We start from the raw sequence: 12,808 nt of genomic DNA on the forward strand, positions 1-12,808 counted from the left end.
TACCGCTACATGCAATGGAAGCGGTTATGACAATCGCCGTGGCCAACTTGGATACTGTGGGAGTGATACTGACCCCATTGCGGTTCTGGTTGTCAACCTGGATATGGTACTTGCGGAGTGTCCACGCCTCTGAGCTTTTCACAGCCTCGGCTGCTATTCGGACAACACCAACTCTCGCGCGCTGAACCCCTCGCTCAATTTGGCCGGAAAAAGGGTAGAGACCTGTCAAGCCGCCTGTTAGGCACAGGGATCCACCTATGCCGGGATGGAATATGGAAGCCAGTATCTCTGTGGCACGGCTATCGGAAATAATTCCATCCTGGTGACCTCTGGTTGTGGTACTGTCTGTGCAGACAATCCATCTGTAATCTATAGCTGGTCGAATGCATTGAGCCCGTACGTGGTGGTACCCATCTGGCAAAGCATGGGATGCTACTCGGACAGCACCTTCAAACGGACCCTGGGCTATTCTTTCACTGTGGCTGGGAACACTGTCGAAAGGTGCCAAGGCGTGTGTCGCCAAAACGGCTATATTTATGCCGACATGGAGCATGGCACGCAGTGCTTTTGTGGAAATACCATCGACAATGGAGCGGCCTTGACCTCGGGGTGCGGAAACACCAGTGCTGGAGACTCCACTGAAGTCTGCAGTAGCTCGAACGCCCTCAGTCTGTCTTATCTTTACAGTAGCACTCGAAAACGAGCAGAGTGTGCCATTGTCTGAAAGGTCTATCCGGGTATTTCACACTCGCCGGCTCGTCCTGGAGTTCTTTTCTCCTTGTTGCTTTCGCCGTGAACATTTAATAATTGATATTTCTCTGTGCAATTGACCACATAATCTGCATTCGCTTTTCATCATAGTATGTCATTAGATTTCAACTCCTGCAATAGGGGGGATTGACTTCTGGATTCAAATGCCCCGTAAATAGCAAGCGCGAGTTTGGTAGCGTCTTACTAAGCCTCTGTGGCAGACAATTTGAAGAATACGACCAGAGACAACTGAATCGAACTCTCTCCAAATATCACAGGTCTACAAACCAGGGAGCAGGGAGTGAAGTCTTTACGTGTTAGGGGGATTGGTCGGCACTAGAGATATACCCTGAAGCCCAGTCAATCGGCCGGCCGCATACCTGAGATCTCAGACGAATCCCGCACTCCACACACGACATAAAATTAGCTGCTTCGTCGTCCGTATGGCTCGAAAGGAAGCGTTCCGGCGACGATGGCCATGACAATGTACAATGCGGCGCAGATGAAGATCGGCACGGAGGTAGCCGTCTGGAATCGCGGTCAGTCGATGAATGAGTAAAAAGAAAGAAGTGCGGAACTCACATTAGCAGCTTCGCCCACGACTGCACTGATAATGCCCATGATGCGGTTTAGGCCGATGGCGACCCCATTGCCGGTCCCTCTGTGACCCGAGGGAAATACCTAAAGCGGAGTTCGTCAGTCGCCGTCTTGGGTTGGAGAGTGTCGGACCAGGCTGATCGATGTAGCGACACTGACCTCTGGGGTATAGGCATAGAGAGTGCCATAATAGATATTGAGGCAGAAGGAGATGGCGCACGTAAATCCCAGGTTCTGACTCGCCGTGCGCACTTGTGTGTAGCAAAAAAAGAAGATCATGGTGACGAGCGCACCGATGATCATGGTGCCACGGCGGCCCCAGAACCACGGGGATCGGCACATGAATCCGGCCAAAACGGGCCCAAATATGCTGCAAGTGTTATTGATGGCATAGTTGCGCCAAGTGATGTACGCGCTGCTCTGGCCGAAGCTCGCGCCCCGTGACGCGAGATAGATGGGCAGGAAGACGTTGTATAGGGGATAGGCCAAGCCGATGAGCAGCCACGAGAACCAGACCATAGTGGTAGAGATGGCCATTTTCCGCGTCGCATACAGTCCACGGAGATGGAAGAATACCTCCCCCGGCGAGACGAGCCGTTGGGTGAGACCGGTCGCGGTGGTGCTGCGTTGCGCCGTGGTTCCACAGGCCTCGAGACGCTCCCGGGTGATACTGCAGGGACGGTTATAGCGGGTCGCGATTTCCTGCAGCACTCGCACTGCCTGTGCGTCTTTGCCTTCGGCGATGAGAAACTTGGGGGTCTCCTGCAGGCGAATGATGGTAATTCGCAGAATGGAGAGCACAAAGACGAAGGCCCCCGAGGTGAACCACACGTATCGCCAGCCTTGGTTGTTCTCTCTGGTGCACGTCGCGGCGTCGCTGCACGAGTAGTTGGGGAGAAAGGCCCATGCGAACAGCCCCGCGATGAGCTGACCCAGGCCTATGGGGTTTCATACGGTTAGCACAACCTCCTGCCACATTCGCGCCACCAGAAATGCTGGGGAATCGTACCCCACCAGGCCGCCATCAGGGTCAAGAGCCATTGATTCTTGCTCGGGAGATACTCGAGAAAGACGGTCGTATCCAACACCAGATTTCCTCCTGCCCCGAAGGCGCTCAGACACACAAACAGACCCAAGGTGATCCACGAGGGCGAGGCACCCGCCACGACGGTGAAAATGGCCGAGATGAAGAGAGAGACGTTGAAGGCGAAGCGCCGGCCGATGATATCAGCCGAGAATCCCCAGAAGATGGCGCCGACCAGCATGCCCACGTAAACGGCAATGGTGAGGCCGGTGGCATAGCTCGGCTGGAACTCCAATCGGGCCTGGGTGGAAATGATGGACTGGATCAGTAGGATGAGGGAGTCGACGGCGTATCCGAATCCATTCAGACAAAATAGCTTCCAATGGTGGTGTGTAAATCCGATTTCGTCAATCGTCTGCATCGCAGCGGGGAGTTACTGTTCTGTTGCAATCTCCTGACCATGGCCCTTCTTTTCCCTCGCGTGCTACTTACATCGTTCACAATGATCATTTTGGCCGCAAGTGCCTCATCGACCTTCTCTCCGCCCAACAGATCACCATGTCTAACGGAGCGCTCCTCGAGCGATGGGCTGGGATTCTTGGCTATGCCCACCGTGTCTGCATTCATGGCCCCCGTGGATTGCTCGACATCCATTGTCGAGGGGGGTTGCGAACACCAGGTGCTTTCGCCGTAACGCTGCTAGCCAGTACCCGTGGGGACGTCGAGGGGCAAACAGACCAGAGTGAAGAGAGAAAAGGGAGTGCAGCAGAAAAGAACGAGCGGCATTTTGTCGCGTGCAAGCGAATTTGCACGATGTCCTATTTCCCACCCTCTTTTCTCTTTCTCCCCCGCGCGCGCTCGCTTTGGCGCAGGCCCGTGGCATCGCGACAGATCGCAGACATCCAATCGCTGCAGGACGTGCGTCTGGTCTGGCCGGGTCGCACTAGCCATGGCAGGCAGCGATCGACCATCTCGCGCGTGCGAATCCGACTCTGGGGGTGAGTGGAGCACCGCGGGCCAAAGGTGGAGATATCGCAGGACGGAGTGAACTGCCTGGGCTTCACTCTCCCTGCGATGTACACCAGTGTCTATGACTCAAAGGCGCTCATGCGGTGCGGCAAATACGACCCTGCGCACAGAGTGATCGATTGAGGGTGATTGTTCGCTGACTTCCGACAAGTCGAACCACGGCTCTGATATCACCACGTCTGCCCTGCCAAGCAACGAGACAGGCCCAACTACGATAGTGGGAGATCAAGGCAGGTCCGAGGTGCAAGATAGAGGGGTGCAAGTGGTCACGCGAAGTTCGGTAGGGAAAGAGCATCAGATCTGAATTCGAACAAACATGACGACGGACGACGGACGGTGCTACCGGCAACACAGATACATCAGGGACCACATGCCCTCGTCCTGACACTTGGATACGCACAGTCTCCTCAGATCACGTCGCAGAAACAGATGAGGATTGCATTGACTTGACCACTCGAGCTGGGACGCCTACGGCCACGCTGAAGGGAAGAATTTCGCCTTTGACCACTGATCCAGCTCCAATGGAACTGCCTTCTCCGATGTGGGCGCCGGCAAGGATGGTGACCCCCGCTCCGATCCAACAGTCGTCACCGATGGTCACTTCGCGCGTGAATTCCGATCCACGATGGTCCCGGCGAGCCTCGATCGAAGTTTCGTGCTCGCCCGTGATGATGTTGACGTTGGGTCCGATGGCGACGTGGTTCCCGATCGTGACCAGCCCGCAATCGAGAACGGTCAGGCTAAACTTCTGTCAGTTCAGGTCGTGATATGGATTGCATGGAGATTGCATGGAGATTGCGTGGAGAGAGCGGTTTGTACTGGAAATTTGCGTAAAAGCCATCCCCTACGCGGATATTGCATCCGTAATCGACATACAGCGGCGGTTCAATACAGACATCTCGTCCGACCGCGCCAAAAAGCCGCTGCACGATTCCATCGCGAGCCCATGTCACTTGAGTCGTCGGCAGACTCATCTCCAGGGGTGCGTTGAAGTCAGCCATCAGTCGCCGGGCCCTGGACCGGCCGGCCACCAGCTCGGGCGCCAGCGGCGAGTATCTAGAAGGGACAAGAGCATTACTTTTCACCGCTTGGTGGACGACGATCCGTACAGTCTGCCTGAGCGACTCACAGCATGCCGGAAACCATCCGCTCATACTCTTCGCCCCAGCAAACCCCTTGCAGGTGCCGAGCCTGTTCCAGGCGCTCTTCGCTTTTCGCCGCCAAGGGAATCATCTCTGACTAGAAGGTCCACAGCATCAAACGGTGTACCCTTGGCCTGCATCACAGTGTGAGCGCAGAGACTCCAGGTTATATTTAAGGGAACTCGGGGACAGTGTGCTGTTCACCTTGCGACTAATGCACACCAAATACGAGAGGCCGTGATAGATCGGGATTTCGGGCATCTTGCCGATATGCAGCCGGTTGACACTGGAACGGTCTGGGGAATCAGAACCCACATCAGAGACAGGAGACGCGACGAGTACGCGACGAGTACGATCCTTGCCCTGGTTGCGCCCACACGCAATCCTTCTCTCACTCCTGCTCGTATTCCCGCACATGATGGGTTTCGCCATATCTGCCGCCGCAATGTGACGGGCGCACATCTCCAATCGAGGCAGGCTGCCGTCCGCGAAATAGCGACCCACGCGTCAGGCGATGAGACAATAAAAACACCCCTTCACCATGATGATGGACGCTCTCAGGGACCGTTTCTCAGAATCAATGACCAGAGGTTTTATGAATTCATCGTCTCTCGTTGGCTTCGGAAAATTTCCAACGAATTGACGGAAGAAAGAATGGTGTCGCGCCCTTGGCGCTGCGCCAAGCCCGGCGCGCCGGGATGAGGAAGGAATCGCGTTTCGCGCGGGGACCATCATCTGGGCATGCCTGATGCTATCACCCATGCGGATTGGACGTATCGACCCAAGGGAAATTCCCAGTCGGAGGAAAGAACAGGGTGTGCATCGGATCCCAGATGTTCTTGGCGATCGTTTCAGGTTCAATCCGCAGGACCCGGGGGCCGCTCGCCAGCGAGATGTGACTGGATCGCAAAAGCCATCTCATTTGCCGTCCTTCTTTCAAGGTCGATTTGGCCGACACTCATATAAGTCTCTCAGATGAATACTGCGTTTTCTGTCAGCTATGAAACAGCCACGAGATTCGCAGGGCGCGTAGGGCAGTGACTCGCCACGCGGAAAGAATATATATTCTCCGAATAGCATCACTCCTTCAGACAGCATGTCCACACCCCGAGTCGTTCCTTACCCGACTACCTTTGGTGCTGCGCACCCATCACATCAACCTTCACTTCACTTTATCCAACTAGTATTCGTTCATTGATTTGGAAATTAAAACCCTGATTGGTTTTTTCCTTTTTTCTATTTTACTTTTCCCCATTTTTGCTCCAAGTTTCCAAAATGCCGATCTATCAATCTACGGGGAACCACTGGCGCAGGGCGGCCAAGACCGTGGTAATTTTCATCATTGGGTTAGCTGCCATCGCTCTGCTGGCCACCGTCGCTGCGCCGGGAGGACCAGCAGGAAGGGCGAGGCGTATGAACGCGCGGGCCGCGTTAGAGGACGACGATGCTAGTGAATCGACGATCTGGCAGCCTGCCCCCGGTCTCAAATGGCAGATTCAACTGGAGAATGCGGTCGACGATACGTCCGTCAATGCCGAGGTGTATGATATTGATCTCTTCGACAATACGGCGGACACCATTCGTAGCATTCGCCAGCAAGGGGCCAAGGTCATATGTTATTTCTCAGCAGGGACCTACGAGGACTGGCGATCCGACGCTGAGCAGTTCGCAGAGGCCGACATGGGTAACGAGCTGGATGGATGGCCCGGAGAGCGGTGGCTCAACATTCGCTCCGCATCTGTGCATCGCATTATCGAGAGCCGACTCGACATGGCCCACCGCAAGGGTTGTGATGGGGTCGATCCGGATAACATCGACGCCTACAACAACGAGAACGGACTCGGTTTGACCGAAGCCGACGCGGTCGACTTTATCAAGTATCTCGCTGCCCAGTCTCATGCCGTGGGATGTCTGTTGGTCTCAAGAATGGGGGCGATATTATCGGATCGGTGATCGAGAACGTGCAGTGGTCGGTCAATGAGCAGTGTGCCCAATATGATGAATGCGACACCTACGCCGCCTTCACGCGAGTGAACAAGCCGGTCTTTCATATTGAGTATTCCGATGAACTGTCAAACTCAGACTACAAAATTAAGGCCCGGATGACGAACTCGGAAAAGTCCAGCGTGTGTGACGCCCCGGGGACCGAGAAGTTCTCGACCGTGATCAAAGACTTGGACCTGAGTGCGTGGGTCGAATATTGCTAGGGGGTGAACAAAATGGGAGCATTCCTCGACCCTGCCTGCCAACCCTCCGCCTGGCTTTGCTGGCACAAACATCAGTGGTTGAGTTAGTGAAAGTGCAAAGAGAGTGAACCGGGAGGAAGAGGAGAAATTGATTAGGACAGACTTGGCCGCGGTCCGGAGGAGAGGTGATTCGCCAATCCAATGCAGTAAACAGGGGACATGTGAGATCGCCCGGCGATTGTGTTTCCGCATTTACAAGATCTCGAGAATATATGATATGTGATGAATGATGAACAATCTCGACTCTCGAGGTCCGTGACCACATCTCGTAGGTACCCTTGGGTATAGTATGGGAGGTATAGGTCGGGAAAGAGTAAACCCGACGTTGCGATCGCGGAGAAACGCGCCTCGGCCGAGTGCGGCACTTTCTCGGCAAGCTGCGTAGATCGGCGGCCTTTTGGAGGACTGCGTCTTTTATTTGCCTGCGGCGGATGGCCGAGGCGAGAAAAAGGCAGGAGCAGTACGGGACTATCCGACTCGAGCCTAGGAAAGCTCCATCATCGAACGAAATTTAAGCCCCCCAGGAGACCTCCTTTTGCCAACGTCCACTTTTTCCTTCCGCCATCATCCATGAGCCTCCGCTTCCCCAGCCTTTACCGATCTCTCCATTTCGTGGCCAAACAACAAGCCCGTGTGGCGTCGACCTTCTCTCCAGACTCTCTTCTGCGGAACGTAATGATTGCAGATCAGTTTTCCAACTTCCTGGCCACGCCCCTGAGGCATGATTTTATCCCGAGCCTTGGAAAGCCCATGCAGCAAGTCCTATGGATCGGGTGCTCCGATAGCTGCTTTCAAGAAACTACAGCCCTCAATCTGTTGCCAGATGAGATGCTCGTCCACCGCAATCTAGGCAACATGCTCATCGATGGGGACCTCTCATCAGAAATTACCATTAAGCACGCCGTATCCGATCTCAAGGTACGAGGCGATGCCAGACACGCATCTCGTGCTAGAGCTGACACGATTGCAGGTAAAACATATTGTGGTGTGCGGTCATTATGGATGTGGGATCGTTCGGGCCGAATCAAGGGACGGCTTGGATGGACCGTGGCTCAGGTAATCTCCTCGGAGGGGTGGGTTCTTCGACACAGATCACTGACAGCGTGGCAGGAAACTCAACAATCTGCACTCAACATTCAAAGACACAATAGAACATCTCTCAGAAAGCCGTCGGGATCGTGCGTTTGTGGAAATGAATGTCCTCGACCAGCTGCACTCCCTGCGAAAGTTCCCGGAAGTGGCCGATGCCACAAAAGCCGGATTGCTGCAGATACATGGCATTGTCTATGATACAAAATCCGGCCAGGCCCTGAAGCTGGCGGATGGATTACAAGAAGGCGTGAACATTTGGCCAGGCCACGAAACAATCTGATCTTGGTACGCGGTTGCAAGGGAAATTTCCACGAGGAACACTCACCGAGGCGGGAGATGGAACATCACATGCATCATATACTATTCTACTATTTCTTCGCAGATGGCGAAAGACAATAGATCTTCTTGACATCTTGCAGCATGGCTTCAAAGTCGACCTCCAGATCTCGGAGTAACCCATCCCGGAGATCAAACACAAATCCGTGCACGATGGGATATTGATTTTTCTCGTAGCTCTGTTGAACCGCAGCGGTCTTGATGACATTGCGGCAGGACTCGATCACATTCAACTCAATGAGCCGATTGTACCGTTTGTCCTCCTCCGGGATGGAGTCGAGCTCACGCTCATGGAGGCGATAGACATCCCGAATATTGCGCAGCCACGGGTTCAAAAGGCCCAAATCCGCGGACGTCATCGCGGCCTTCACCCCACCACAATTGTAGTGACCACAAACAATGATATGTTTGACGTGAAGATGGCGCACAGCATAGTTGATCACCGACATGACGTTGAGGTCGACATTGGGCACCAGATTCGCGATATTGCGGTGCACAAAGACTTCGCCGGCTTCCAAGCCCATGATCTCATTGGCAGGAACACGGCTGTCACTGCAACCGATATATCTGCTCATCGGTTAGTTGCCATCATCCCTGCGACGGCGATCCTGGGGCGTCAGGGGGACCTACAAATAGTCCGGTGACTGGCCCGCAGCAAGCTTGTCGAAGAAACCAGGGTCACCGCTTGTCTTCGTGGAAACCCATTCTCTATTCTTTTTGAATATATTGTCTAGCGACTGTCGAAGATATCGATGCATATCTTGAGATTCCGAAGGTTGCGAGGAAGTCATCGGGAACACTGGACAGTGAGGCTTTGGCTGACACCCGGAATAGATTTTCAGTCACAGATATTGTGTGGACAAGCCATGATCCCTGTCAACCCCAACTAATCAACCAACATCATATATTGTTTGACCCACATGTCTCGCTACATGGCTGCTTCTCTGCCAATGGCAGTTATACATGGTGGGGTCTTTTGCCACTTCGGGTCCGAGAAAACCCCGTTGCCCCAATTGCCCCATAATGCGAGCTCCACGATCAAAGTTCCTCGATATAAGTGTGGGTTGTCACCATGGACTGGAGGGTGCCGTTCCCATCGCAACGGCCGGCAAATAGAGTCCATGGTACATCACGATGATTGATCCAACATCTCCTGTTCCAAACTGGCTAACACGAACGCTGCCGTCCCGTGGACACTATTGTACAGCAAGGGTTGGGACACATAGTACTGAATGATCAGCATACCAATCAAGCCCCAGTGCTATGGCAATGACTCACCTCATACGAAGCCGAGGAGCTCAAGCTACAAACCGACACGGTTCCATTGTACTCCAGCGTCCCATTCTGATTTCTGACTAGAAATGAATCAACAAGGTTGCTGTAGCATCGGCCTGCGGTGTGTCTGGCTTTCCGAGCAAGCTTTGCGGGGAGATACCCCAGTCGGGCCGCCTTGTATAAGGCGGATGTGAACATCGCGGATCCACTCGACTCGATGTAGTTCCCTACTTGGCCGGGGTGGTTCATGACTTGCCACCAGCACCCGGTCGTCAGATCCGCAGCTGTTATGACCGAGTCTGCGAGTTGTACGAGACGTTGTCGGAGATAATGTGCCAAGTGGGGTGGAAATGACAAAGAGAGTTCTAAACTATCCACAAGTGCCATCAGATACCAGCCCAGAGACCGATCCCAGACAATCGGGCTCGCGCCGGTGATGGGGTTTGCCCAGGATGCATTTTTCGACTCGTCGTAGCCATGGACAAGGAGACCAGTGTCATTTTGGCGACAGTGTGTCCAGAGAAGATCAAGTTGGAGAATTATGTCATCTAGCACTGTGCGGTTTGAAGGGTCGAAATGGGCGGTGTACAAGGAGAGAAAGGGAACGAGAGAATACATCCCGTCGAGATAACTCCAGTTCGGATATTTGAAGTACCAATACCCCCAAGCATGTTTCGAGGCTGGAGGTTGATGGATTCTCGTAGAGAGTGCAGACACTTGGACGAGGCGTCCATGTGTAGTTGCTCATACTGATGTAGGAACCCCGGGCCGGTGGACAGCCGATCAAGTGGATAGCTAGTGTCCTGTGAAGCGTTTAGGAGGTACAGGATGATGCTGTTGGTGCTAGTCTGTAAATACTCTTCCCAGTCACTTTCCGCACAGGCCGCTTTGGGGGTGCGGTAGTGGTCGATCAGGCGGAGAATCGCAGACTGAAAAAAGCCAACTTGGAGATAAGTGGACGGCGATGGACTCCCTTGAACGAGGCCCTGACCGCGGGCAATGACGCTGTCGGCCATCCAAGCAGAGTATGGGCGACTACAAGCCGCGACATGATGCGCGATGAGCGCGACCATGGCAAGACGCCGATAGATGGGATGCATCTTGCCGGCATTCGAGTAAGAGATTGGGAATCGCCGGGCAAAACAGGTGTTCACGTCGTGTCGATCATTTCCGCAATTAGCCTCCAGTTCCATCTTGGGATTGTTTGTTGAAAGCCGATGTCCGTGTCATGTGATCCTGCGGCTTCGCCCCCCGATCCCGAGACCGACAGATTGTTCGTCTCACTAGACGTCAGTAGACCGATGGGGCCAGCCAATATCCATTCCTCATGCAACGGACCTATTTGGTACTCATGCGGATTGGCCTCTCAGTCCGCATCTACTCACCGAACAAACCGTGAGTCCGCCGGACTCTGGGATCAAGTGTCAGCCTCCCTCGTCGAATTTTCTGTCTGACGGATTACATCCATACAGCACAGTTGATTTATTTTGAGATTTCTCATGCGAAATTTCCTCTGAGCGAGCCAGTGCTTCAAACCCAGCCCTATCAAGAATGTCAACGAACTCCGCTGTCTCTCTTTACAGACGTATCCGACAGGCCTGGCAGGTCAACGCACTTAAGCGCCGGTAGACTAATAGCTCATCCACCAACATATTCCAAGAATACCCGCAAGCACAACTCGAAAACAAAACACAAAGTGACAACTTCTTAGTCCCTTCGGCGCTAGACTCAAGCAATGTCTCGGAGAATGATGATTCTGTGACAGCTATTACATGCCCCGTAAACTTACCGAACAGTCCCACGCGTGTTTCAAAAACACAATGACACTGTCTCTAGAACCTGGCAGAGTCTTGTGTTCAAGGAGGACATCCAAACGATATTCGAATATAACCGTGAATGATATATAATGAAAAGGGGGGGGGGGGGTGCAAGATAGCAGTCTGCCTGAACAGACGGGTCGAGGAGAGCGAAATGCACACCACACAGGTCCTACACGGGTAGCGTGATTGACGCTGTGATAGGGATCAAAATGAGGCCATAGAGAGCATACTGGAATAAGAGAACTGGTAACTGACGTATTGACTGAGATATGTGTAGGTGGTAGATAGCATGGTAATGAGACTTAACTAGCGTAACCGGTAAGCGAGCGGGGCACCATTCTATACCCGGCTCTCTTGGATACGTTTACAATCACCAAAATGTTATTATATTGTGAAATTTACCTAGTAGGACATGATTAGGTCCATGCCCTTCATTACCACACTTTCCACAGGTTGGTAATCTCTTCCTGGCAGGCTGAGCTGGTAAAATAGGCGCATCGACAGGCGCTGCGGGAGAGGGGATCGGTGCTTCTTTAGCTTCAACTGGAGGCTGTACGAACCCTAGAGGCTCACCTATAGTTATTCATTCTTCAATTGGTATCCTCCCACGCGAACGCGAACGCGTACGCCCCCGCCCCTCGCCGGCAGCGCGTAGGTTGTGTGCTTCGTTCTTAAGTAATGCAGCCGAATGCATAGTCATCTCACAAAATGCTTGTCGATGTAGTTGAGTAACACTTTGTGGTGTTTTGAGAATTTTTTCGCTTGACCGCTCCCGGGGGGTGTTGGCGTGCGAAGCTGGATATTTGGTTTTGAATGTACTTACTTAGGATTATATGGCGCTAATCCTGTGGCAATAAAATCCCTTTGGATATTTTGAAAGGTTAAAAAGGCCTCTACGCGCGCGATTGGATTAGCTGTGAGTGAGACAAGTTTGTCAATATGATTAATGCCGACACGCAATTGATCTTCAACTAAAGGACCGTACGATCGCTTATGAACAGCAAAACAGCCTACATCGAGAAATTGAAGATAATAAGACAAACGTGGCGGCTTGCAAGTAAGAATAATATTATTCTCATTGCATATTTGGTCGAATTGTAGCGTTAAATGGCTTCCACGGTCATCAAGAACTAGTAGTCGATATCGCCCATGCGTACGACTATCAGTTGCTGGAAGAAAGTGCTTCTGCAGCCACCGGAGCCCAATTTCATCTGAGATCCATCCATTAGGACTGACTTCAAAGTACCAATCATATGGGAGCACTTCAATCCAGCCTTCAATACAGTAATGAAATCAATTTTACCTCCAATCTCTCGCTTCTTAATTCCTGACACCCCACATAGGATACACTAGTCTGCATTAGGATATCTTTCCGCCAACCCTGCATCTGACCATTGTAGCTTCAATGAGCCGTCATAAATTACGGTAATTGCAATTCTTGGCTGTCTTGAGCCATCAGCTTTCTTTACATTCAGAAACGACCGCGAGTGTTCGTAT

The 12,808-nt window shown here is 52.8% G+C and overlaps 6 protein-coding genes across 6 annotated transcripts; 2 read left to right on the plus strand and 4 right to left on the minus strand.

Annotated features, from left to right (window-relative positions):
- Window positions 1-1,173: 1,173 nt before the first annotated feature.
- On the minus strand, window positions 1,174-3,025 carry N7532_002149 (MFS transporter; the record flags this gene model as incomplete). Its single annotated transcript, XM_056614643.1, has 5 exons — window positions 1,174-1,278; window positions 1,333-1,431; window positions 1,507-2,285; window positions 2,357-2,786; window positions 2,864-3,025. The coding sequence occupies 5 exons, from the start codon at window positions 3,023-3,025 to the stop codon at window positions 1,174-1,176; spliced, it is 1,575 nt and encodes a 524-aa protein (XP_056479684.1).
- Window positions 3,026-3,812: 787 nt separating this feature from the next.
- N7532_002150 (sugar O-acetyltransferase) lies at window positions 3,813-4,803 on the minus strand (the record flags this gene model as incomplete). Its single annotated transcript, XM_056614644.1, has 4 exons — window positions 3,813-4,140; window positions 4,277-4,456; window positions 4,530-4,639; window positions 4,765-4,803. The coding sequence occupies 4 exons, from the start codon at window positions 4,801-4,803 to the stop codon at window positions 3,813-3,815; spliced, it is 657 nt and encodes a 218-aa protein (XP_056479685.1).
- Window positions 4,804-5,817: 1,014 nt separating this feature from the next.
- Window positions 5,818-6,749, plus strand: N7532_002151 (endo alpha-1,4 polygalactosaminidase; the record flags this gene model as incomplete). The annotated part of the gene is made up of 2 exons (XM_056614645.1): window positions 5,818-6,444; window positions 6,468-6,749. 2 exons carry the CDS (start codon window positions 5,818-5,820, stop codon window positions 6,747-6,749), a joined length of 909 nt encoding a protein of 302 aa, XP_056479686.1.
- A 609-nt stretch (window positions 6,750-7,358) lies between these two features.
- N7532_002152 (carbonic anhydrase) lies at window positions 7,359-8,160 on the plus strand (the record flags this gene model as incomplete). Its single annotated transcript, XM_056614646.1, has 2 exons — window positions 7,359-7,861; window positions 7,956-8,160. The coding sequence occupies 2 exons, from the start codon at window positions 7,359-7,361 to the stop codon at window positions 8,158-8,160; spliced, it is 708 nt and encodes a 235-aa protein (XP_056479687.1).
- Window positions 8,161-8,248: 88 nt separating this feature from the next.
- N7532_002153 (carbonic anhydrase) lies at window positions 8,249-8,974 on the minus strand (the record flags this gene model as incomplete). The annotated part of the gene is made up of 2 exons (XM_056614647.1): window positions 8,249-8,783; window positions 8,847-8,974. 2 exons carry the CDS (start codon window positions 8,972-8,974, stop codon window positions 8,249-8,251), a joined length of 663 nt encoding a protein of 220 aa, XP_056479688.1.
- Window positions 8,975-9,345: 371 nt separating this feature from the next.
- Window positions 9,346-10,684, minus strand: N7532_002154 (uncharacterized protein; the record flags this gene model as incomplete). The annotated part of the gene is made up of 3 exons (XM_056614648.1): window positions 9,346-9,444; window positions 9,495-10,045; window positions 10,147-10,684. The coding sequence occupies 3 exons, from the start codon at window positions 10,682-10,684 to the stop codon at window positions 9,346-9,348; spliced, it is 1,188 nt and encodes a 395-aa protein (XP_056479689.1).
- Window positions 10,685-12,808: the final 2,124 nt, after the last annotated feature.

This window comes from Penicillium argentinense (genome assembly GCF_028826775.1).
Source record: "Penicillium argentinense strain IBT 30761 chromosome Unknown utg000002l_segment0_segment0, whole genome shotgun sequence".
Taxonomy (NCBI): domain Eukaryota; kingdom Fungi; phylum Ascomycota; class Eurotiomycetes; order Eurotiales; family Aspergillaceae; genus Penicillium; species Penicillium argentinense.